This window comes from Crassostrea angulata, chromosome 4, assembly GCF_025612915.1.
Source record: "Crassostrea angulata isolate pt1a10 chromosome 4, ASM2561291v2, whole genome shotgun sequence".
Taxonomy (NCBI): Eukaryota; Metazoa; Mollusca; class Bivalvia; order Ostreida; family Ostreidae; genus Magallana; species Magallana angulata.
This window is the reverse complement of record NC_069114.1, coordinates 36,334,565-36,362,463: the sequence shown is the minus strand read 5'-3', so window position 1 is coordinate 36,362,463 and position 27,899 is coordinate 36,334,565. Positions and strand designations below refer to the sequence as shown.

Sequence of the window (27,899 nt, the reverse complement as noted above, 5' to 3'; positions counted from 1 at the left end):
TGGGAACGGATGTGCCCAGTTCCATATCGCTAGGAGCAGATGTGCCAAGTTTCTTGTGGCTAGGAGCAGACGTGCTGAGTTCTTTGTGGCTAGGAGCAGGTGTGCCGAATTCCTTGTCGCTGAAAGCAGGTGTGCCGAGTTCCTTGACATTAAGGGCAGGTTTGCCGAGTTCCTTGATGCTAGGAGAAGGTGTGCTGAGATCCTTAATGCTTGGAGCAGGTATGCTGAGGACCTTGATGCAAGGAGCAGGTGTGCCAAGTTTCTTGTTGCTAGGAGCCGAGTTCCTTATCACTAGGGACAGATGTGCTGAGCTTCTTGTCGCTAGGAGCAGGTGTGCCCTGTTTCTTGACATTAAGGGCAGGTTTGCCAAGTTCCTTGATGCTTGGAGCAGGTGTGCTGAGGACCTTGATGCAAGGAGCAGGTGTGCCAAGTTTCTTGTTGCTAGGGGCAGGTGTGCCGAGTTCCTTATCACTAGGGGCAGATGTGCTGAGCTTCTTGTCGCTAGAAGCAAACGTGCTGAGTTCCTCATCGCTGGGAACAGGTGTGCTCAGTTTCATGTCGCAAGGCTTTAAAAAGCTTATAAAATTTAATTTGATAGGCAAATCATATTTTAAAAACATATTCTAAAACCCAAGTATCTTATCATTAGTTCACATTAGTTAAAATTTCGAACATTATTGTTAATTTAAAAAAATGCTATTACAGATTCATTAATTTACAGCAATTCTGAATTGCGTAACATGTGATATTTTCCTACGCCAATATACCGCTAAAAATATAGTCGTTGTTAGATTCTATTCGTTGATTACTTTTTCTATGCCAAGTTGTATGTGAGTAAAAAAGAAAGAAAATATACTATTTTAATTTCTTTTCATCTTCTTTGGATGAACAATTTATCGAATTTACGTTTGACAAGTCGAAAACCAGAAAAGATTCCTTCCTTAAAGTCAATATATATTTTTTTGTCGAAATAATACTAGAACTTTCAAGATATATGATTGTTCCAATTTTAACTTATGGTTCAGAAATTTGGATTGCAGACAACAAATAGGATTTATTATCAGTTGAAAAAACTCAGCTCTAGATAATTAAAGACACTCTGGATGTTCATAGAAAATCATTTATCATTGCTGTTTTATATGAGTTTGAACAATTCGCACTATTTTATTTGTGCTGTGAAAATATGTTTGTATTTTAAGATTTAAAAAGAATAAGCATAATAATCAATCCGTTGCCTACATTTAAGTAAACAAAACACTAGAGTCTGTAGGATCCTGGCAACAGAAATTGTCTTAATATTCATTGGACATAACAAGTAAAACTTAAAGAGAAAACCTAAAGGAGCGTTATCGTTACAAAATATGTGAGCAATCAAAGAACATTTAAAAACGGATTCCGAAAAATATAACTTTTTTGCATTAATGCAATAAATTGAAATGAATATAAATTACAAAACTATCTACAATTTCAAGTAAAAAAAACTGTAAGAACAACCTTACCAAAGCTAAGAATTTATGTTCGTACACATATATCGAAAAAGGGAGATACTCAAGGAAACCTATTCTTAGAAAAAAAAATCGTGTATGTCATTCTTGTAAACTTTCATTGAAAATGAAAAACATCTTCCCGTTATTGTCCTAGATATGACCAATGTAGATTACAATATTGCAATATATTTATTGTTCAATGTTACATGTAGGAAAACTTGTGTTTGTAATGTCTATAGATGTATGCGTTTTGAGCAGTTGTGATTTGTATTTGTTTGCAAAGCAATGCGTAATAAGTTAATGTTATTTTGGATCTATCTACCTAAACAAAAATCTAATTTATGTATAAAACAAATTTTTAAAAAAAATTAATTTGTTAGACACATCAAATAATGATTTATACAATTTGTGCTTGTTTATTCATTCGCCATTTTATAATAAAAAAAATTCTAAAAATTACTAGTATTTACATGAATTGGATGAAAATATGACTAAGCTTGTGCAGCAGTGTATGAATGATAGTCGTCTTACATCCATGATACATGTACACACGAACGCACGCGAACACATGCTTGTATGTTGGACTAATATCTAAAGTTTTACACGTTAACATGTGATTGGTAATTGTTATTTCCAAAACCGGGCCTTGTATACGGATTTTTGGGCTTTTTGTCATGTTTGATCCGATATTTCTACTAAAGCTGCATTCAAGTTCATGCAACAAAATTTCATAGTAGTACAATTTTAACTTGCTTATTAAAAAGAATATTGAAGAATATTTACAAGACTGCAACCACTTTTGTTTTTAATTATTTTCTATTTTCAAGATGATATAAAATTGATGTTTTATTGGGTAGTTACGTACTGTATGAAAAAAATTCTGCATTATGAAAAACTTTGAATAAATCTGTAAATATAAAAATAGACTTTTAATATTGACAATCGACTTAAATAAGTGAAAAAAACCTTTTATATACAAAAACGGAAGCATTTTTTTCAGTTTAAAAGTACTTATACACATCATATTTAATCTACTCACAATAATATGCCGAATATTGCAGATCAAAAGGTCAAAAGTGTTATGTAGTAATTTCAAAAAATACGATATTGTTTTTATAAATAATATAAGAGGAATAATTCTATAAAAAACCTCAAAATTTTATAGACATGAATGTCTATCTTATAATATATATAACATTATCTGTGTACCGTTATACTCTACTAGATAAATCACGTAACAGGTGTAAACAAATGACGTCATAAAGTACCTTCGATGACTTTTATACTGTAACAATACCTAAAATATCCGAGAGAGAAAAAGAGAAGTAGTCAGATTCAAGACACAATATAGTTGTTAAGATTTATTTTATCTCGAAAAATGATTTACTACAAAGTTATAAAAAAAATTCTAAATCAGTTTTATCGACCCTGTAGGCCTAAAAACTACCCTTTCACAAGTAAAAAAAAATAATCATCCTAATCCCATGTGCGCGTATTTAGCGTTCAGTCTATTTACTAGTACTTCTTAAGTATATAGTGTAACTTGGTTGATGACTATTTCAAGGCGGATCAATTACAATTCCAAATAAAAATTCAGGTTCAAGCATTTCAGTGTTCAGATTAGTTGACCTGTGTCGAGAGAGTAAGCTATTCTACCCAACTTCCTTAAATTTTGTTCTTCATCTAATGTTTGGATACTTTTATTATAATATACGCATGTTATATGTATCTTTATGTTATAAAAGTTAGGAGACCCTTGCATTTTGCTGTAGATATGACAAACTTAACACAAGATTGTTTTAGTAAGGAAATAAAATATAGGCCAACCAAATTTTGTAAAATGTTCAGTTAATATTGCACAAGTATGCATTTATATATCTGAGATATTCTTTATACATGTACCTCTCTATTAATTACCTAAATTAAATTAAATTCTACAGTAATATCAAACATGTAAAATTTATTCCATAAGAACGTTAGAATTCTATACTTAGGTTTAGAGTTACGATTAATTATTTAATCGTTCATGTATGTCTTCTTTGTACTTTTGCTGTAGACTTTTGCGTGCTTTTATTCTTGATTGATCGAAACTAAAGAGAAAGTGGGTTACGCATTTTTTTCTGTAATTTTAGCTACTGGTACTTGTTGTGATTTAATCAAGAGATAAGACTAATACCACGTATGTCTTATCCAATAATTAGATGGAAAATTATTTTCCATCTAATTATTGGATAAGCCATAGGTGAAACTAGTTTTATCTCCTGGTTATAGCACTGTTAAAACGTATCTGATTTGCAGTCAATTAATTTCATTTAAATCCTTTTCTATTGAAAACTTCAAAAGTTTTGAAAAAATTAATGGTCAATAAACATAGAAAAGCACCACTAAATTTATATTGAGTTTACTTCCAAGAGCTGAAAGAAAGTTTTTCATCCCTTAATACCTTAGTTAAATTTTAAACTGTTACAGTGCAAGTTTGGATAACGCTATCAACACATTTCATGACATAATGACATTCTTGCTTGATAGCTTTGCACAACTCTACTTTTAGATAACTATAATACGAAAACCTTAAACGATATATACCAAAATCAAACGCTTTTGAAACTGGTTAATTCTCCAAATATTTAAATCAAAATAAGTTATATTTAAAATTTCATCAATTATGAAATCAGGGCTGATTTTGCTGTCTACCGTACCCAGTTCTTTACTGACTAAACATAAAAATGCATTCAATGTAAGCAAAATTATAATAAGCTTAAAAAATCCAAAAAAGTCAAAACTAAATTTTTGTTGAATTTGTTGCAGCAATTTCGAAAGAAAACCGTCCTTTGTAATAATATGAATGAACACCCCGATTAGAATTGCAACTACAAAAAAAAGTCACCGACATCATTTGAGAACAGTCTTTTGTCGGTGAAGTGGGGTTCGTGTTAGGAGTATCTGTATCCGATGTGGTTGCTAACTTTTTCTTAAACTCTGGTTTCTGTAGTTTCACAGCTTTGAAACATGGATCACAGGACTGAGCCATAGAAAAAATATTATAAAAACGTACGGCACTCTGCATATAGGATTAAAGAAATAATAATGAATGTTTTACATAATCTAAATCATGTTTTCATTAACACATTATTTTGCTTTATTCCACCAAATAAAGAAAGGATAGATTCAGAGCTAGATTTGTGTACCTTTGTCAAAAACTCTAATATTTCAACATCTCTTGAGTCGGGATTTTGATTCTGTTGGTAATTTTCGCATATTAGAATTTTATTAGCTGCAATGCTCATTGCTTCAGCAATATCTTTCTTCTTCTTCTCCAACCCTTTTTGAGATAAATCGCATTTATCCCTTTTTGTCAACACGGAAAAGACCGGGATCTCTAAAAATTGAATTTTACTTTATTAAAATGTATAAACTTAAATTATCTTAAATGACATTTTCAGACTCATTTTGATTACAAATTTTCTAACTAAATTAATACTAACTTACGTCTTGTTCTAACGTTAGCTTCTGCGTAGATTTCCTCTAGCAGGGCATGTGGGATGTTGTTATCTTCCAGTGATATGACAACAATAATTATGTCTATAGCAAGCGACTCATCTTCCGATCTATCCACTAATTCCATTCCTTCTTTCCTTTCATTTCCTTCTTTCAGTTTCTTTCCCAAATCCAGAAGGTCGTAGTCTTCTGATAGTTTACCGTTGATAATCAGTCTCATTATCTGGCTGTTAACCGTATCCTCTTCCTTTTGATTTGACAGCTGAACATCTAATCCAATGATGTCTATGAAATTGGGAAGATTTAGTGCTTCATCTTCTTCATTTTCATGGTCCCAGTACTCTTTGCAGGAAATCCTAGAATGATTCATAAGCAAACCAGATCAACTGCACTGTCTTTGATATTTTAGCTTTTGAAATGTTTGAATTGCAATTGTTGACAAAATAGATAGATGTGTATGCGTTTGCTTATTTCCAAAGTCAATACGAAATGATTCCTTACTTGTGTAATCTTGTAGTGTTGTGCTTACTTCCGCAGCCAATGTCTGCATAAGGTTTGTATCTTCCCGTCAATGCTGTTATGACGGTGTTTATAAATGATGATTTACCAGTACCCAAAATGCCCAATAAATTCTCTAATTTCTTTACATTAGCTTTTAGCTCATTCAAAACGTCTATTCTTCGTCCGTCTTTTATGTTTTTCTCTACAAACATTTTAAAGTTGCCATCTGAATATATTTCATTATTTTACTGATATTATTATTTTAACACCGTACAGTGATGTCTCTGACAGCAGCGCGCTATGTTCTTTACTAAATGTTCTATTACTGCGGGGGCTGATAAAACTAAAAAGTTGAACACTACGAAAAATTCAAGAAATTAGTAATAGAAAAGTATAGTTATAATTATGTAACAGAAAATGGAATGCATATCAATTAATACAAATGATTAATATTTTTTAAGAATCATCTTAAAGCTGATTTTCTTAAAAAAAAATTTGGATTTCAAATACTAATTGTTTTATATATCAGTACTCCTTATCAGGAAGAAATATACAATTTAAAAATCTAGATCTATGTTAAAGTTTATTCTTGTAGGGTTTCGTTTTTCAAACGCCTCTATTTTTTCTTAGAACTTATATGCACGCAAACAACGCCTAGAAGATGAGAGTTTCGAAACATAGAAGAACAAAGAGCAATGTGCTATATGTAAACAATGTACTGTCTTGATAAAAACGATACCTGTCATTTGAGCCGGAGAATTATGTCAATGAAAAGCTATGGTTTTTTTTGTATCTTTTTTTCTATAATAATTCATAAATTAATATTTCTCGTAAAAAGTGGGTTTTCTTTACAATTCAGAATGGGTGAGAGAGAGAGAGAGAGAGAGAGAGAGAGAGAGAGAGAGAGAGAGAGAGAGAGAGAGAGAGAGAGAGACAGAGACAGAGAGAGAGAGATACAGACAGAGAGAGAGAGACAGACAGACAGACAGACAGACAGACAGACTTTTTTCCTGAGATACTAGTATATAGTCAGTTTGACACGCATTGATTTGAGTATTTGTATAATGAGAAAGGATCATTAAATCGTATGATATCAAATTAAATTAAATTGTACATCCCAGCTGAATTGATATTTCTACTAAGTTTTAATCGAGGTTAACATTATATCAATTGAAAATGAAATCTAATTTTACCCCCTGTACATATACATGCATTTCTCTCTCTCTCTCTCTCTCTCTCTCTCTCTCTCTCTCTCTCTCTCAATAAACATCATACTAACAATGTTAAACACTATAGTTAAACTAAAGTAAGAAAAGAAATAAAATAAGTGCGATTAAACGCACAAATTTTCATATACAAGGTATTTTTGCATTGTCACTATCTGGGTACCGGTATAAATTATCAAAGAAAGCATTTTATTGCTTAATTGAACTGTCATTAAGTCTTTTAAATAATTATTTCAAGTTTTATAAAATATCCGTAGTGTATTTTTGTTTTTTTTTCATTTTCTTTTAAATTCAATGGCTATAAATACATATACCACAACTTCATGTAAATCTTACTGGATACTGTGGTTTCATTAATATTAATGGGTATCAATTTTCGTGGATTAGTGAAAATCACAGTTTCAACGGGAGACAGCTTCATCCAAAACTTCTTAACAAGCAATTTAAAAAAAAGAAGGGTAACCCCCCCCCCCCCACAATGTTTTGTTCCCTGTTATGTGTACACACGGTTTCCTCTGTAGTATTCTCATGATCCCAGTTTGGACTCTTCCACTAATCGGCCCGCAAAATTATGAATTAGGCGTATTATGGCGCGAAATCCTGCTTAATATAGCATTTTCATAAACTGTGAATGAAAATGCTGACACATTAAACATTAAGGTATACGTTTACTCAGAATGAAAAAAAATCCACTGATGATTATGAAAAACCATCTATTGTGTGTTAAAGACCTATCATTGTGTTGCTATTTTTCACTTTCACAAAAGTAGGTCAATGACCTACTTTTTGAGATAATGGCCACTGAATAATTTTTGAAAATTAAAGAAAAGTCCCTAAAAAAATTTTACACTATGATTGGAATTTTCTTAATTGTGAAAATAATACAAATTGCTAAACTTTTTTAAAAATGAAATATGGTTTATGAATGGCAGTGACACTAAACAGACACAAAGCATTAAGTTTTCATTTACAATTTTTATGAATATTCCAGTCCGAATTTCCTCTCTCAGTTTTCAAATTCCTACCATTTTTTTATTCAATTTTACAAAAAATTGAGTGATGATAATACTAAAACATTCATAGCTTTAAACTAGGTATATTGACCTTACTCTGCTGGCATAAAAGTTATATGAGGTCAATGATTAAAATTTTGAAAATATGGTGTCTTTTTTCGTTTTTAAGCATTTTTCAATATTTTTGTAGTGTGAGCTATTCGAATATCTAAACGAAAAAGTGAGATAAAACCAACAGAAAATATGCAAAATTATTTTCACTGACAAATAAAATATTAACTTTGAATATAACAGTACTACCAAAAACATTTCAGTGAAAAACAAAATCTGAAAATTTTAGTCCGAATTTCCTCTGTTTTGTTAAAAGTCCAACTTTGTTTGAGCCTAATTCCATAATATTGTAAAAATATCGAATGGTTTGTTAATAATAATTCATTTCATAAATACTTTTAGTGTTTAGAACAAATTTTACTCATGACATTGAACTTTATAACAATCCGAATTTGAGAACTCAAACCCTGAGTAAACGACGTCCTTAATCTTTTTATGAAAAATCTTGATATTGCTTGCTCCCATTGCCTGCACTGTTTCGGAGAACGCAACTTTTTAACCTTAGATATGCCAGACGAATTGGTCCAAAAAAGCAATCTGGATCAATAGAGAATATGCAACATATACACAGCAGTATACAGCCTCTACTTAATGGTTTGAATGGAAATTTCAGTTCATTGATCGGTCAGATATTGCATGTCTAAGTAAAAAATACATTTCTGAAAAACACGCTCTTATATTTTGCGGGAAAAATAATTCACCATTTTGATAACTATAGTTACAGGTTTTCAAGGCAAATGTTTTTAAGAAGATGAAGGTTAAAACGGACTTTTCCCTAAATTTTATATGTAAAACTTCGACTTCTCTTCCCCCGCCCCATTTTTATCTCACCCTAAAAACAAAACTTGCTTTTTCAGCTTTTCTGGCCAAGTGGTTTTTGCAAGAGTTTTTAAAAATACCAACAAATTATCATTTATTCTTAACAATGATCTCCCTTTGATAGAAAGTCATGCCCTTCATCTTAACAACCTTCTATCTTCCATGACCCAATTATGTATTGTGCCAAGTTTGGTTAAAATTGTCGAAGAAGTCGAAAATGTGAAAACTTTTCAAACGGACAGATAGACGGGCAGACTTACAGAAAGTCACCGACAGTCAGATGGACAAAAAGTGTCAAAAAAGCTAAGTTGTGCTTTCAGCTTAAATAAGTTATAAACATCAAAAGGTAATAATCCCAAAAATGGCAACAGGAAATCATACAAACCAATCAGCGAAAATGTCACAAATATTTAAGATGTCACAGACTTTGTGTTCTAATGGGGGGGGGGGGGGTATGTAGGGATTCGATTAAAGGTAAACTAGGTCGAATAAATCAGAGAAGCATTAAGGAGAATCTAAAGATCAGCAAATGCAGACGCAAAAATAAAGATTTCTGAGCCTAAGGTGAACTTACACCATTATATTGTATCTCAGGTAGAACATACGAAAAAATAGCAATGGGTAGTATAGAGTAGAGTGGATCGATCTTAAATTCCAAGGGTAGCAATAAAGTGGACATCAACCGGTACGAGGGCGAACAATAGAGATCAGAAGTAGAAAAAGAAGGAAAGAAAAACAACTGGAAATGTGGAAAGTTCGAAAAATGCACACAAGACAGACCAGCACGGAAGTCTCTGGTGACGGACTTATGGTTTGATCAGTACGAAGTGGACAAATTAAATAAGTAAGTTAAGTTGATAATTCTATATTATACGTCAGTCATGGGCGTAGTGAGGCAGCATGTAATGAACTGTTGACAAGATACTTGCACGAAATTTCTTTCGTTTACATGTAAATTAAATGGCCACAGTATTTTCATTGATGTGAATGACTAAAAATAACTTGTTTGAATTTTTTTCAATTTGATAATTCTTCGTAGGTTTTATATTTCGAATGTGACGTTTAAAATAGAAAACAACTTTGGATATCCAACAACCATTTCTGTTGTACCTCTCTGATTTGTCCCTGGAACTTGCCAAACATCTCCTCTTGTTTCATTTGGATGACTTTTCTCTACAAGCAAACCAAACTTGTCATCTCAAACTTATTTCAACAGATTACTGCATGGCTTGGCCAACATTTTGTTGAACAAGTAATATAACAAAATTATAATTGTTCGAACCTAATACCACGGTCACATGGCTCAACTAAACATCGATGGTCATAACTTTAATCGAAGCGCTTTGTACTACCGGTATAAATAAGAGTATACATGTATCTTGTTTAAAGTGATTACATTTTCCTCCACATTGTTCTATGGTAAACATGTTTGGGCCCCACTAAATATTACTAGTATTTAATCAACATTAAAACTGTCATTTTAAAAAAATTCAGGGAACATTACTAGATTTTTTTGGAGCTATATAAATATATCAAGAGTTTTCCTTAAAATCGCATGCAATATGCATTTGAATGCTTATAAACAATGTCATATATTTTTAATTGAATGCTTTAAATTTAAATATAGATTTTATATTTAAGTAAAAATTTTAGTCTACAAAGTGTCTGGCACTATATTTTTCGTCGTGAAAGCGAACTAGATAACATGTTAATATGGCAATTCCATGTATGTTTCATATCCCTGGCTGAGAGCGAATATTGTAGTTTTACAGCGACGATACACATATATTTTATAGAAACATACATCAGTGTGAATATAAATATATAAGCATTGAAGGCTTATTTTTGGATGTCGTTGGTCCTTTAACACACCAAGCGGTGCATACAAATTAAATACCGCGCGCAATGGACATCCAAAAATAAACATTCACTGCTTAATTAAAGCTCCTGTAATGAAATTTAGTGTTTATTGTCCCAGATTCGTTATCATCTTGTACATTACAAAATACTAGGTCATGTTTTTAAATATAAAATGGGATGCATCATATATTACTCATATTATTTCTTTATTACAGGTCTACTTTTTAGGCCTGGTTTTGATGGATCCCACAACATAGAAGTCTACCTGTTGTTGTTTTAAGTTTAGATATTGAACTTGTATATTTATAGTGTAGACTCTCCCGGTCAATCGATCGATTAAATCACAAGATCAAGTCTAGTTTACAGCTGCATTCTCTCACAACAGTTGATCCGGGTATGTCTACGATAACTATAATAGTCCTTTTTGTTTACTTACTATTGCAAGTATCTTACTGATGCAATGAATTATGGTGGTATAGGACACCTGTCGATATTAATAAGTAAAAAAGTAGATTGTTATCAAAATACTTTCACCGGTTTAAAATTTTCAAATTTTACAATATTGGACAACAAAAAAGTAAATATTTAATAAAACCCTAGTGGGATTGGAACTGATAAGTTAACCCTCTAACCCATTGCGCAACGGTAACAGTTATAAGAAAGAAAAAGATTTTAAAATTATGCGAATTTTTTTTGTTGATTTCGATCTGAAGTACGTCACAATATGGAGGTGTCAAATACAATCCTAATTTAGGGATTTAACACAAAAACAATGAAATCTGAACGACAACAGCTAAATATTTTAGGTAGGTCCTAGCAATCGCATCACTCTAAACATCATTGCGTCCTTCTTACAATGATAATCGGTATTTGAAAAACTTTGTTAAAATACCTTGTAAGTGTCCAAACACATTAAAATGAAAGTAAAAAGTTTGTTGTTGAATCTTATAAAATGTTAAATTATTATCATAAACACATAATAAAGACCTAACTTTTGTTATGAAATACATATCATATAAACCATCTAAAACCTTACCGGTCATAATGAAAAACTATGGTAACTTTGTTCACTTTATATAACGAAAGTAGACTTAACCAACTTGTCTTGCAGATAAGTGTTTTGTTATCTCTTATCAAATTCTTATCACATACGATATTAAAGGCATTTTTTATACAAAGAAGTTCTGACTCTGACCCAAAAAGACATTTCTAATGAAAAAAAAACCACTAGACATGATCTCGTTGCGAGCAACGATGAGGTATTCCGTCTGATTTTAGAATTTGAGATATATGTTCGATCTTGATTTTGCTATTTAACAGCTAAACATGATTTAGAATAGAAAAATAGGTCTACATTCTAAGGGCCAGATACTATTTTGTTTCAGGGATAAAAATTTGTTCCACAAGTGTTTAGAAATTCGTCAAAGTTCTTGAGATATCTGAGAAAAACAACGTTTCAGGGGACAGTCCATTATCTCCTTATTGGAGCCGCTGAACCAAATTTTGAAGGTTGCATTTTGTAAAGTACATCATTTTGAGCATCTTTTCTTCTATACTGCATTTCAAAATATTTTCCTTTTTGAGATATAGGTGGTCATAGTTTTGGACTCTTGACGCCTAAAAAATCCTTCTTACATAACACATGAATAAACCATTACATTACTTGGATACATAACTGTATAAAACATATTTGCTTCTATAGCCTTTCATTAAATTGCCCTCAGTGAAGAGCTACAGATAAAAGATTTTAGAGCACTTTGGTCCCCTAATTTTTTTTTCTTGATCTCAAATAAAAGGTCATTTAAATCTCAACACATTTTGTTCAACAACTGTTTATAAATTCGTTACCGTTCTTGAGATACATGGGAAAGAACATTTTAGGGGCCAATCCCTTCACTCCTTATAGGGGCAGTGTAACGAAATTTCGAAACTTGCATATTATTAAATACATCATTCTGAGCATCTTTTCTTCTTTACTGCATTTCAAAATATTTTTCCTTTCTGAGATGTATGTGATCAAAATTCTGGACTCTTGGCCCCTAAAAACCCCTTATTACATAACACATGATAAAATCATTACATTGCTTGGATACATAACTATAATAAACATATTTGCTTCTTTAACTGTTCACAAAATATCCCTCAGTAAAGGGCTACAGATGAAAGACTTTAGAGCCCTTTGGTCCCCTAATTTGAGGGGCCAGCCCATTTTTATTGATATCAATTGAAAGGTCTTGTAAATATAAACTTTTTTTTGCATTACATGTGTTAACAAAATATTTTTCAGAAAAGAGATAAACTAAGAAAACCATGAAAAATTACGACGTTTTTTTAGTCTCAATTTTCGGGACCAGGCGAGCTTTAGTGCCTTTTGAGCAAATATAATTGAACTCAATATCTTTTACCGTTTAGGAGGAGATCTCTGGACAAGCCGACCCTCTGAAAATCGCTAAAACGTCATTTTCTCAAGAACGGAAATGACGTTATCAAATTAAAAGGGGGTATATTAAGTTCGGATTAATATCTATTAGATCTGAAAGTTTCATGAAAATCGGCTTAGCCACTTCCGAGAAATCGCCTGCACAAATTTTGTAAGAAAAAAAAAAGATAGGAAAAAAGAAACCGAACGAAAACATTTAGGTCTTCCGTTGGAAACGGAAGACTTTATTCATACAAATATGTCAACCTGTTCAAACATTTTTTTCTTTAAGTATTAGATCTGTTCATATGTTTATTGTTTTCAACTGTTAAATTTTTAGACACGTCGATATATTTTTTTTATTGGTCATTATATTTATTTGACCTAAGACCTAATGCCATGCGGTTCGCAATTACTTTTTTGAAACACTTTTTGCAAAATATGTCTTGCAATTTTGAATGTAAACAGTAGGGATGTGAACCTTAAAATAAGGAAGATGATTGGGGAAATAAAAACAATTAAAGTAATTCTTGGAAGAATTTCTTCTCAAGAGTAACTTAATGAAATATTACAAAGCCTACACATGAGACAGAGGATGTTTTTGCAAATTAAAAATTGTTTAAGGTATCGCCATTAGGTTCTCATTGTTAATTCCAATTGCGCTTGACTAAGCTGCTAGTTTGGCTTAGCTGAGCTGAGCTGAGTTAGATACCACATCTTGATAACACTTTGATATTTTTGCCCATTGCATTGAAGGTAAACGAACGCAGGACGAATATAAGAAATAAGGGCTCCAGTGAGTTTAATTCATCTTATTATAATAATTTGCTATTTGAATGACCCCAAAAAATGTATGATTTTGAAAGTTGTATTATCAAATTTGTATTTGAAACAAGTAATTGAAGACTCTTATTTGGTCATAATCGCAATTGCATTATTGTCATCCGTGACAAAATTTATTTTTGATATATGTTATACATTCAACAGTACAATTTATTTTCTTGGGATATAATCAAACGCCTTTTAAACTTTATTCAATGTTACCGTATGTTTCAGTCTCATGTAGTTTTTAAATATCATCTATTTTTTATGAATGCAACTTATATTGCTCAATTCATTCATCGTATACATGTATATATAAGACAACTTTACTTAGTCGGTGTTATTACTATTAACTCAATAAGATATTGAAACCTAAAATTCTATCTCCTTAATTAAGTACATTTATAACATTTATTGAACCTATACCCGGTGTGCTTCATCTTTTGATGGAACCATTCTCTGTAGGCGCTTAAGTATTTTTATTGGCAAGCATAAATATCGATTTTGCTCAAATTTATCTAACATTTAAACCATAATGAAATATTTACATGTTTAATTACCTATCAATGAGTCAGCTTTCATGCATTTTTATTTTTCATAACAATTTGCCTTTTTGCTGCAATTTTGTTAAAAAGGCTTTTCATCCCACATGCATAAAACAAAGATGTTTACCAATCTGATTGATCTCGTAACAGCTCAAAAGTGTTTACCGATCCAGTTCTTACAGCAACCTCTAAACAGCAGTAAGTTATGAAAGAAATTTCGATTCTTTTTTATATGAATCTTTTTTACACTGAGTATCAACATGGAATCCAATGTTGTTTGATAAAATCTAGTATAGTAGGGAAATAAATATCTCAGGTAGGGTCGTATTATTTTAGTAAAACAAAGTTAATATCACTGTATTCTGCAAAATCTGTTTTCCGTATCAATTCTCATCGGTAGTATTTGTATAGAAATACAAAAGAAAAATAACAAATCTCTTTCATACAGCTATTAGAATACTATTATAGATTCAATAATAGAATAAGATTATAGAATAAAAATATTGCTTTACATGTTAAAGCATTAATTTATATAATGTTTTCGTTTGCTCTCTTTTTAATAAATTGTCGTAGGTAAACTAAATTATCATACAATTATCTTTTTTGCACCGAACAGCATTTCAATCAATGGGGGAAAAAATGTAAACATTTTCTCATCATGTGTTTTCTACCAATCACAAAGGAGAGATGGTGCACAATCCAGAAAATATTTTTTTAAACCTCTAAAACGTCTTCCAAAGAAGGTTATTTTAGACCTGTAGTTATAAATTTGCATTCATATTACACATGGTCTACATTCATTAAAAATTTCATATGAACATATCAAAGTATTAACCTAAAACAGACGTCATCATTTTATTAGTTTGTTCATCATATCATAGTAATATGATATCTCTAAAAGCAGTACAAAATGTTATTACAAAACAATGAATAATTTTCTGGGGCCGATAAACTAGTAATTACAGTTTTTGAGGAATGCCAGATAAATTTATAACTGACATGTATACATGAAGTACAAAGACTTTAAATAATAAACAACTGTCAGAAACAGCAGAACATATTTCGCAGGACATCAATTACACCAAAACTAAGATCATGAATTTCAACAGGAAATCTTTCACCTATTACTTTAAGTGGTAAAACTATTGGAAATGCCACATACTTTGTCTAGTTCAAAAATAAGATCACCACAGGGAGGGATTCGAAGTCAGGTATGCATGCTCGGATAACTAAAGCCACCGGAGTGTATGAACCGCCGAGAAAAATCTCTTAAGATCAGCAAATATTAGCATGTATGCCACAGGAGTTTTGAAAGCAATGTGCCTTTGGTCCTTCAACAATTCCTCCCATGCTTGTGCTTTTTTCTCTGATGTCAAAAAGACGAAAACTTCCCTTTTATGTTTTATGACACCGATTCGATCGCCGATACCTTCAACGAGGACAGAGAGAAAAGAGAAAAACCACAGGAAATCCAATGTAGGAAAAAATAAAACAACTACCGGTAAATATAATGACAGTTCAAAAAAAATGACCAAGACATAAGACAGAGCACGACAGAACAGCATTAAAATCTCTGTTGACGGCCTTATGTGTTGACCAGCACGAGTAGGACTAAGTAAGGAAATAAAGTTATTCATGTTAAACGCCACTTGTGTGTGTATGTTTAGGGACACATGGTGATTTTTTAGGTGGAATATTCACACAGAAAGTCTAAATAATTTTTGAAATGATATTACAGCTATTAAGCTTGCATATAATTTGAATAATTTAAGTGTTGATGTTGATGAATAAAAATTAATTGTTTCAAAATATCAAAATCTCTATGTATAATGTCTACCTGTAGGTCATAGCTGATAAAGTAATAGTGCAAAACTCTCCCTGTCGATCGATCAATTGATCGAAGCACGAGATAACGTCTAGTGTAATTTCTTTCTACATATGTTTGGTGTAAAGACAACTTTAAAGATGTCATAACACCAAGTTTTATTTTTAAATAAACTATTGTGTGAAGACAATACAGTAGCAAACGGTCAAATCAGTTGATCAGTGTCAGTCCCAGTATTTAGAGTCCTATTTTTATACATTTTTGGCTCACTTTCCTAATAAGTTGGTTAAAAAGCCAGCGCTCGGTGATTTCTGCCTCATAATGGTAAGAGGAGCCGACATCGAAGGATAAAAAAGCAACGTCGCTATAAACGATTGGCTGTGACAAGCCAGTTATGTAGCAGTTATCTAATTATGTAATGAATTAAGAGGAAAACCAAACCACTATGAACCCTGTCATTTCTTGATACAACAATAAATTAAAATATGTATACCCTGTCCTTCGCAACACTTCTTAAATTACTTAATCCTACTAACAATTATACAGTCGTTAGTTTTAGATAAAGGTACAATTCTACAAGAAAAGATAATGATAAGAAAGCTGACTCCTACTGTTTTAACTAAAAAACCCTAATAGTCATAAATGTTTTAGAATAAAAGCAAACACTTTATTAACTCATCTTATTATCAGATTAAGCGTTATTTAAGCATTATTATTTATATATTATTTAGAATTTTTTAAAATAAGATTTTCCTATCAAATTTCATTTAATAAGCTTTTTAAAGCGCCCATTCTATACATTGATTTGTGTGAAAAATCACTTTAATCAGTTTTTCTCTCTTATCAAATGGTCATATATTAGCTTTTCTAATAACTATGTTGATAAAGATGTTTGCATTATTTCTAAAAACAATAAAAAACAAAAAATTTAAAGACTTAATTTTTACTACATTTATGGGGTCAAAATTTGACAAATTATTATTCATGTGATACTTGTTCATACATGTACATCGTAACGGCCACAATTAAAATTCACGAAAAAAATGGATGTTCCTATGTCGAGATTTCTCAAAATTCTTTCAAGAAGACATTCTTGTGAAAAAATGTTTAGTTTACAAAACTTTGGATATGCTGCTTTGCAGTTGTAGAAATATAAAAAGATACAATGTAGTGGGGGACAAGTTCTCAATAAGTAGAATATCTTATTTTATAATTTTTTAGTCTCTGGAACATTTTTATCAAAATACGCAGTAAAGTTTGACATAATTCCAAAAGTGATATTGACAAAAAATAAGTTTAAATATTAACCTTCACCTTTGGTCAGGAAGGGGTCTTACAACAGGTGTGTAAAGAACTCAATTCTCCAAAAAATATCTGACTTTCAACATTTTTGTTATTGTAGGCAATATAAGCTTTAAAAATTCAAACTAATAAATTCTTATTTTTCTCAAAATTGTTGAAAATTATTTCGAAAGTAGTCTTTTTGGACAATATGACAAATTCCAAATAAAACTACATTAGAGAACAGCCATTTGTAGGTGGAATGGGAGTCGAAGTTGGAGCAACTGTATCCGGTAGCGTTGCTTGTTCCTCCTCAACTTCTACTTTATGTAGTTTTACAGCTTTCAAACAAGGATCACAAAGCTGAAGCATATAAAGGTTTCGGAAAAGTAGGATACAATGCATGTAATAAAACAAAAGACTTCAGTTCGGAGGAATTCACACTGAGACAATTTTACATTATCTAAATTATGTGTTTATAAGAAAGCTTATTGTGTATCACTTAATTCAAAAAAATTTATTAAATCTAAACTTAAAATGATCAAATTTATAAAAAAAAAATTGACTCAAACCTAGATTTGTGTACCTTTGTCAAAAATTCTAATATTTCAACATCTCTTGAATCTGGGTTTTGACCTGCATGGTAATTTTTGCATATCAGAATTTTTCTAACATCAATGCTGATTTCCTCAGCTATATATTTCTTCTTCTTTTCCAACTTTTCTTGATCATTGCATTTATCACTTTTTGTCAACACGGCAAAAACTGGGAATTCTTTAAAAAAAAAATAGAATTTTAGTTTTTTAATGTATAAACCCGGATTATCTGGGGTAAAAATAAGACATATCTTGATAAAAAGTTGTTTAACAGAATAAAAAATAATTTACGTCTTGATCTTTTCTTGGATTCTGCGTAAATCTCATCGAGCAGGGTGTGTGGAATTTTATCATCTTCCAATGATACGACAATAACAATTATGTCTATGACAAGCGACTCATCTTCCGATTTTTCCACTATTTTCTTTCCTTCTTTCAATTTCATGCCCAAATCCAAAAGATCGGTATCTTCTGATAGTTTACCGTTGAGAATCAGATTCATAATCTGGCTGTTCACTGTATCCCTTTCATATGGATTTGACAGCTGAACATCTAGTCCGATGATGTCGATAAAATTTGGAAGATTTAGTGCTCTATCCTCTTCATTTTCAGGGTTCCAATACTCTTTGCACGATATTCTAAAAATGTAAGAAAACAATGTCATCAAAACAATGCACTCTTTTCGACATTTTTTCGCACTTCAAAGAAATGTAATTACTTGAGACAAAGTGTGTGTGTGTGTGTGTGTGTGTGTGTGTGTGTGTGTGTGTGTGTGTGTGTGTGTGTGTGTGTGTGTGTGTGTGTGTGTGTGTGTGTTCTTAAGTACTGGTTCCTCACTTGTGTAATCTAGTAGTGCTGTGCAGATTACCAGAGCCAATGTCCGCATAATATCTATATTTCCCCGTCAATGCTGTGATGACGGTGTTTATGAACGATGATTTACCAGTACCATATTCGCCTAGTAAAAGCACATTCTTCGGTTTTTTAATTTCTTTTAGATTAGCTTTCAGTTCATTCCAAACCTCTATCCTTCTTTCGTCTTCTGAAATTTTTCAACGATCATATCAGAGTATTCACCTAAAACACACCATCATTTTACTGGTCATATTTTTTTCGTACAATGATGTCTCTAAAAGAAGTAAAAAATGGTATTTCAAAAACATTGTATAATTTTTCTTGAGCTGATATACTAGTAAATACTTTTGTTTGTTGTACAATACGAAATTGAACTTTAAAAATTGATAGTATAAATATAAAGTTTAACTATTCTAAGAATTTATTATATACTCTACGTACATTTACTTTTAATCGATTTATGGATAGTGCTAAATAAGACAACTCTATTTTTTAAAGAAATATATGTCCCTAGGTGAGCCACGAAATTTTTCTCTCTCTCAGATAATAACTATATAAACTGATATGTAGGCAATGGCCTGTGATTTTCATGTTCTTTGTATGTTTAGATACACACAAAATTCCTAGAACGCTGACATTCAAAGAAAAGGGCAATCCTCTAATGAAAACCGGTTCTGCGAGGCTTGGAGATTACTTAGTATTAAGGATTCTTAGGGTTAGCAACTTTTACATGTCAAAAAATATACATGTATAAATGATGCTTAAGAACAGAATGATGGAAGGATTGATACCATCCAATATATTGGAGGTATGACGGGTAAAAGAATTGAGAGAATAACCCTGTCAAGTTATCTTGTGTCAAGACACAATACCCCATATATAGATCATTGTAGAATAGATGTAGCCATAATTAAAGTAAGAGATGGTCATGCAAAATAATTTATTTAAAACGTGTCAATTTTTCATTTTTCAAACTTACTATATAAGTTTGCTGTGTACTAACAGTGGATTCAGAAGATAACACTAAAGTCTTTTTCTATAAACGCCTAAAAATTGATTTAGACTAAATACCATAAAAAGAACATAAGCAACCAAGATAGAGAAAAGGTGACCTGCGAGAGCAATGAAGATATGCTGATCACTTTCCGTCCAGAAAAAAAACCCCAAATAATTGGCGGATTTTTTTAAGCACAAAGATATCCATATTGCAACATGGAACTCCCAATATGATTAAACCACAATCTGATTGACCATTACATTGTTTACGATGATTAAATGAAAGCGTTCTGTGTTTGGTTGCAAAACAAGATGTGCAATTTGAATGCAACGGGAAAGTTTACCAGTATATCATACAATTTACCAATGAAAGATTAAAAAGAAAATGAAATATATTATTATAAAATAAACATCCTTAAAAGCTGAAAAGATTATTTTGAAGAATTGTTTAGTTTACATACTCCAGAGAACGACGCACTGATAACACCAGCTATTGACACCATAAACACTAAGACAATTTCATCTAATCCATAAGAGATAAAATAGACTATAACAGAGCTAAAATGTAGAAAACCAGCAGGTACTGAACAGATAAATACAGAGCTTCTAAAGTCTGAAGATTAAATACATCGTACATCTTGACAAATACATATATTCTACAGGAACTATGAAAATAAGTAAAGACACCGACGTGAAAGAATTGATCTCATTCTGAACTACTACAACTATAGAGGTACAGTGTTACTCTCGGGCATCATGAACGTTCTAAGCAGAGTGACAATTATCAAAATCGCTGAAAAAAGAGCCCCTCCTGCAGAGAGAACAAGCAGATTTTTTGAAAAAGATCATGCGCTCATCAGCTTTTCACTATTGTTTAGAAAAATTCTAGAGTAGAGGTATACCAAAGCTTTTCACAGTGTAAATCGCCAAACCTTAGAAGACTTTTTTTAGTCAAAATTAAATGCCAGATACATTTATATCTGACATATGTACAAGGATAACACAGACTTTGAAAACAGACACCTATCAAAAACGGCAGATAATATTTACAAGGACATCAACGTCACCAAAAGTAAGATCGTGAATTTCACCAAGAAATATTATAAATCTATCACCATGAATGAAATACATGTTGGAAATGTCCCATACTTTGTCTACTAAGGAAGTAAGATTTCTGCAGAAGAAGATTCGATGACAGGTTTGAAGCTCGAATAACTCAAGCCACAAGAGTGTATGATGCACTGCTGAGAAAAATCTCTAAGATCAGCAAATATCAGCACACAAACACACAAATCAGGAAATTTAAATGAAAAGTGTTTTGGGACCTCAGATATTATGCTGAATCTTGGAAAGTGACAAAACAAGATAAATACCAAGAAAAATACGAGTGTTTAGGTTTAATTAGGGACACATTATGAATTTCTATGGAATACTCACGCGGAAATTCTTACACAGTTATTAAGTCACATTTAACTTGAATGCTTTCAATATTGGTATTAAAGAATAAAAAAAACTTTGAACAGAATGTATAGGATTGATACCATTCAATTTTTTTTTCAATTTAATCAATCTTCTGTGTACGTTTTGTATTTTGAATGTAATTTTTAACATATTAGTAACTCTGGATAGCCAGAAGACTCCGTCAAGTATTTACTAAATGCACCCATAATTTTCCAACTTGTCTACTAATCTTTGGAATGATCAAATAAAGAATCAAATGATCAAATAATGATGCATTGATTATCATATCATGTAAAAAAAAAAAAACCTATGTATACTAACGTACAAGTTTATTAAAACATATTAGAAAAATCACCTGAATGAACACTGTTTAGTTTTTGATGTTTTGAACATGATCACAAAAGATGTGAATGATCGACAGCTTAAAAAAAGAATATTTTTGTTAGTATGGAGCATTTTAATTTACCTAATGCTTTTAATGAATTATAAAATCACACACTTGGGAACCGCTAAACGGAGCATCCCCTCGAAACATGACTTATTGTAGGGAGAAATGCATTATTTAGGAAAATACATTTTCATTTATCAGATCAATATAAAAATGACACAAGTATTTTTTAAAACCACTTTGTATTCATAATATCTATTTTGATTTTTATCCAAATTCCCAAGCTTTATGGTGTATAAATATGGGGGGGGGGGGGGTTACAATTACGTGGTTGTAGTTTTCCTATTCCTAGCAGAAACTCAACACATGTGCTTTAAAGTTTAATAATTTAGTGACATTCATTTTTAAATAAGCATACATTAACGATCCGTACACATTATGAAACGTAGCTGAAGATCTAGCCATCGGTAGTCTGCTCTGATGGGTAATTCTAATTGCTTGTCGTATGTCAACCCATAGTAGTAGATATGCATCTATTATTAATATAAAACAATTTTCGCGTGAAAAATGTGCGATATCTGTCAAGGTCTCTTTTGAATTTTGGATTAGTTCTATTGTAAGTAATACGGGAGAATTTGTCCGAAAGTCAACTGTTCGTTTCGATGTAAATCGGACGACATTAATCTCTTGCCCGCTTCAACTTTTAACTATGGGCAAACATCAAACTCACCAATACTTCAAACTGTTCTTTTTTACCTTTACTAGATTTAAATCCCAAAAAATGTCAAATTGTTGATTTGAACTGCATACGGTAGCGATTTACTTCAAGTCGTACATAAAAGTACCGAAAATGTCTATTGTCAAGTTGTACATAATATTTCTGTTTTAACTTCGTTTTTTACGATAATTTGGGAAAAATATTTAATCAAATGACTTGGAAATTATTAAAATTTGTCCTTTTACCTTGCCAAAGAAGTGTACAAAGTTTGATGAATATTCATGAGAGGGTTTACTTGGAATTTTGCTAAAGAGATGACAATGGACGCACATACATACAAACACACACACGCACAGCAGCGATGCTATATCCCGCTCGCAACAAGTTGCGCGAGGGGATAATTATAAATTTAAGCATTAAATACAAGCCTTCAAACTCTGAAGCAAAAAAGGTATTTTAAATGTCATGTCTCTTGGTACATACAGACACATCACTCGGTTTGTCTTTACCTTTCGAATTTGCCAGTGATCCCTGATATTCATCCACTTTTGTTTCATTTTCAGGATTTGTCTCTACAAGTATAACATATTTTGTCATCCTAAACATACCTCATCATTTCCCTGCATGGTATGATCATTTTTTGTTGAACAGTTTTTGTACTCTCTCAGCAGTTTCATTTACGTAAGAATTACACGCATTTTAATTTGCAGCTGCTGTTAAGGATTACGTTTACTCAGGGTTTGAGATTTCAAAGAATATTTTTACAAAGTTCAATATCTGAAGTCCAAAGTTGTTTTAAAAACACAAAATAACAGCGCTATTAACAAATATTGATATTGATATTGATGATTTGTTTATCTAAGGAAGATATCTTCGACAAAGGTAGATTAATATTGAAACAGAGGAAATTCGGACTAATTTTTCATTTTCTTATTTTCTCTTAAAAACTTTCTGTTGCAACGTTATTGCAAAAGTTAAGTGTCTATATGTTTTTTCATATCATTTTACATAATTTATGTTTGTATTTACTCATCTATAAATTTATATCACTGGCTGGCACGCGATCGGAAAAATCTTTAAAATGCATAAAATCGATTCAACATAAAATATCTCGAAATTTTGATCATTGACCTTATATAATGTTAATGTCAACATAATACAGACTGTGATGAAGTTGTATTCAGTTTATGTCAGTTTTGTATTTGTTTGTGTAAATAGTTGTAGTTTTGGACCAAGTTGTGTTCCATATTTGTTAATCGAGAGTGTTCGGTATTAGGGCTATTTTTAGTATAACCGGTTTGGTGAGTTAGAGCAGTGGCTGCTTGTCAAGTGTGCGGCCACGTTGTTGAAATCGTCCTCCAGTTTGTTAATTTTGGCGAAGTCTGGTAGACGGGTAGCCTTAAATTACTGTAAATCTGTTTGGGCATTTGATTTTCTCCAGCCGGTAAGTTTTTGTATATATTTTCTCAGTTTCATGGTATATTTACGAGGGTGTGGTCTTTGTTATTTTCGTTGTATAAATGAGTATGTCTATAGGTTTTAGAATAGGTTATTATTGTTAGTGCAGGGATAGTTATATCGTTAAAGCCGGTGGGTCAGTGGTGCGTAGCATTTGTGGGGCAGGACTTTGACTGAGGGCAGTTGACGGAGCGACGCGTGACGCAAGTGGGACGCACGGGAGCTCGTGTTTGAACGTTTATTGTCAGGAGGCCCTGTGTGGATAGTTTCCAGTGAGAGACCTTCGAGTCCGGGACTGGATACGGAACGTTCTGTTTATGTGTTTTGTGTGCTATGGAGGCCCAGTGGTGACTATTTTAGGGTGGCTTTTGCATTTATTTGAAGCCAAACTTTCAATTCTATTCAATGATTAAATGATTTATCAGTTTACCTAGTGATAAAAGTTGATTGTTTGATTACAGATACCATTCCAATTTACTTTTTCTGTGAAATTACATATAACAGTATTGGTAATTTTGATTTGTTAGTTTATTCCTTTACATACTGTTATAGCTATATTTAGCCAACGTTTAAAGCATTTGTTTCATATATATATATATACTGACAATTGAATGTGTTAAAGATTAATTCACTGTTGTTTCATTGTCAGTGTCGATTGATTAACTTTTTAAAGTTATATTTTCTTTCTTAGTGAGAGAGTGAGAGTGTGTGTTTGTGAGTGTGAATCTCTTCATATTCTATTATTTTAATTTGTTTTGTTGATAAATAAATTCATTTTGTTTTGTTTATTTTACTGTTTGTCGTTTTCGCTATCACCTCCACAAAATCCAAAAAGAACTTCATTACACAGACAATAAAAACAGTTTAAGGCAATCCATGGTTTGGAGCTCCTATTAGTCAGTTTTTTGTAAAACTCGGTCAAAAATGGGTACAATTTTGGAAATTGATAGAGGAAATTCGGACTAAATTAAACTTAAAATATGAGCTTCAAACGATTCATTCAAATATAAAATTAGTAAAGCTACTCGTATTTTATTATTTCCCAACCTACAAATTGTTTTATCATTTCTAATAATTACAAAATAAAGAAAACCTTGAAAATGGTATATAATTTTGACAAATTTTGACAATTTTTTCAAAAAACATTCAGAGGTCACTAGCAGAAAAAGTAGGTCATTGACCTAGTTATTTGAAAGTGAAAAATAGCACCACAATAGTGGGGCTACAATGTAGAATAAGTAGTTTTTCGCTCCTATTAGTGGATTTTTTTTCGCCCCTGAGTAAACGTAATCCTTAACTTTGAGTTATCGTTAATAACACAAGTTATCTCTTCATTGGAGAAGGTATATCGTTATGTAACCAGGGTTAACAAATGGTTTAAGAGACGTTTTAATTTTGCCTCGTATAATCGGTTGTTGTTGGCAGTGTGCAATTAGGGATGCTGTAATACTTAAATAATACTAGGAAGATTTGACGATCGCGTTTATTTGTACCATCTGCCAATAGTAAATGCAGTTGCTGACGGCAAAGCGCGTGGCTTCGCGGTCTATAAAGAATAAACTTCCCCAAGTTATGTTAAATCGTATAACATACGTCAAAGTTAAATTCATCCCTTAAATAGTTCATTCCATTCTTAAATTTTCTTGAAATGTTTATTTAAAATACATTTTTGATGTGCATGGCTAATCAATATTAATTTGGTTCCCGTGCATTTCTATTCAAATTTGAGTAAGCTTTCATATTCTCTCACGCTTTGCCATATATATTTGTGTGCTATAGATGGTACGTATGTAATGTAAATGAGATAAATGATAAAAGTAATAAAGGTAAAAAAAGTCAAACGAACAACCACAAATAAGGACAAATATGTATAAACAGTCTTCTCAAAGGCTTTAAAAGAAAAATATTTTTGTTTTTAAACCGAAAACAAATTCTAAAACCGATGAAATCTATATCATAAAGCAATGAGATCTCATTACAACGCTGGCAATATCTATTTACTTGTAATACAACGAATCTGTTTTCAATTGAAACGGTTGTCAGTAGTTAAACATTCTGCATGACAGGTACGGCTGCCTGATCTGATGACCATCTTCCTGTATTTTTATTTACATGAAAGCATGACATTTTAAACGAATGCAGCTCAACGGGCTAGCGCAAATATCGTATTTTGAAAATAGAGGGGGAAGCAGACCGTCTGAAAATCTTGACGAACAACAATAAAAAAAAAAATATATCACTATGTCGCTTCACAATTTCCTAATATCAATATCCTGTATAGTCTGTAAAGTGAGTGTGTGTGTGTGTGGGGGGGGGGGGGGGGGCTCGTGCATGTATCAGTATATATTTACTTTCCCTTTATTATTTTTTGTTGTCACTCGAAAAAAAGATAGAGACAGTTCTTTGGAAATTTATATTTCAATATTTGATCTCTAGAAGCCAGTTTTTAACTCCAGCCTTCTCAAATATTTACGTTATAACATCTTTAAGTTCTGCGCAATAGGTGGGTGTATTTTATCAGAGAATGACTAAACCATCAGTCATCCGTTAGGTCTGAAATTGACAAAAGGAGGAATTGTTCAAAAAATAAAAATTCAAATGCCTTTTATTCGCAATGGTTACCGTTTGATCAACAAAATGTATTTGTAACGTTATACATAATATTATTTGTAATCAAACTTATTTTTTCCACTCTTGTTATGATATGCTAACTTTTGAACGATTTTTGTTGACTATAGATAAATTTTAAATTTTCCTGTTTGATAATTTAAATATTACAAAATATTGTTGGAAAACGAAAACTCGTATTTGTAAACTCCCGCACTGATTACTTTTTTCGACCAACCGGAAATGAATAAATTTATTTTTGTACGATTAAATAAATCTTACCTAACTATTTTGATATGTACTTTTGGTAAATATTTGATCGTAAATTCATTCATTTTCGATTAAAAAAAAATCGGCAAAGTTTCGGGTACCATACTACACACTTAACAGCATATTTTATGGCTGTTCCGTCAATTATTCGTATCCCTGACAAAGAACTTATATGTAATAACTATGTAAATAAATCATATCATATATAATAAATATGTAAATGCAGTGATAAATAAAAGCAATTCAATGCTTAAATATTGCCAGGGTGTCACCGTTAAGAATGTCTACCTGCAGATCTTGGACTGTTAAAGTAATAGTTTAAATACATGTATCTTTTGGTCTATCGATCGATCGAAACACCAGATAACGTCTACTGTACAGTCGCAAACTATCGAGCCAGCTGATTAGTACATGTCTACTGTGGCAAAAGTCCTATTTGTATACTATACGTATAACAGTTATCTAATTAAATAATTATTATTAAAGATTAAATCAAACAGAGTTATCGGACATTGACTTTAACATTAGAGGTGTTCCGACTTTAAAAACGAGAGAAATCGAATGCCGACGGTGAGTAGTTTTGATGACTATTCAACATGGACAGTTATCACGGAGACTTTATCACGGTTAGATAAAATAGCATGTATATTTGCTGTACTTTTAAATAGAAAATATCTACAGAGGTATGATACACTAATATATCTTAAAAAGTTTATTCCCAGTGTTCAAACTTTAAAAGTATTAGTAGAATTTTTCATACTTATTTAAAAATAAAAGTAAACAATTTAATATAAAATCTAATAATTTGAATATCAATGTAATGTTCTTTTAGTTATGAAAAATGAATTCATCAAAAACAATTTGAAATCTTACCGGTCATGCTTAAAAACTATGTTAGTTCGTTGTCACTCTTTATAACGAAAGTAGAAACATAAATTGGTTTTCTTCCAGATAAGCGTTTCGTTATCTTTTATCTTGCCATTTTTAGGGACATTTATTTGTACGTATTTGTATAGACAAAGGACTTTGTACCAAATATCTCAACCTAAAAAAATGTTTCATCTTTAACCTAAGAAATCAAATGAAAATACATAAAGCTATCGTAGAAATTTTATATCAACTGTTTTAAACATATTTGTTTTA

General features: G+C 31.5%; 2 protein-coding genes across 3 annotated transcripts; both read right to left on the bottom strand.

The window, feature by feature from the left end:
- Positions 1 to 186: 186 nt before the first annotated feature.
- On the bottom strand, positions 187 to 11,612 carry LOC128182565 (uncharacterized). Of its 2 annotated transcripts, none has more exons than XM_052851280.1 (6): positions 11,552 to 11,612; positions 9,766 to 9,828; positions 5,487 to 5,688; positions 4,977 to 5,341; positions 4,676 to 4,866; positions 187 to 566 (listed from the first exon to the last, which is right to left on the bottom strand). In XM_052851280.1, the coding sequence occupies exons 1-6, from the start codon at positions 11,556 to 11,558 to the stop codon at positions 270 to 272; spliced, it is 1,125 nt and encodes a 374-aa protein (XP_052707240.1). In that variant the 5' UTR covers positions 11,559 to 11,612; the 3' UTR covers positions 187 to 269. The 2 variants fall into 2 exon arrangements, with proteins under 2 accessions (XP_052707240.1, XP_052707241.1); XM_052851281.1 differs by having other exon boundaries at positions 538 to 4,509.
- Positions 11,613 to 16,893: 5,281 nt separating this feature from the next.
- On the bottom strand, positions 16,894 to 27,686 carry LOC128181630 (uncharacterized). Its single transcript, XM_052850103.1, has 6 exons — positions 27,630 to 27,686; positions 22,931 to 22,993; positions 18,841 to 19,045; positions 18,295 to 18,641; positions 17,994 to 18,181; positions 16,894 to 17,770 (listed from the first exon to the last, which is right to left on the bottom strand). The coding sequence occupies exons 1-6, from the start codon at positions 27,634 to 27,636 to the stop codon at positions 17,639 to 17,641; spliced, it is 942 nt and encodes a 313-aa protein (XP_052706063.1). The 5' UTR covers positions 27,637 to 27,686; the 3' UTR covers positions 16,894 to 17,638.
- Between the last annotated feature and the right edge of the window lie 213 nt (positions 27,687 to 27,899).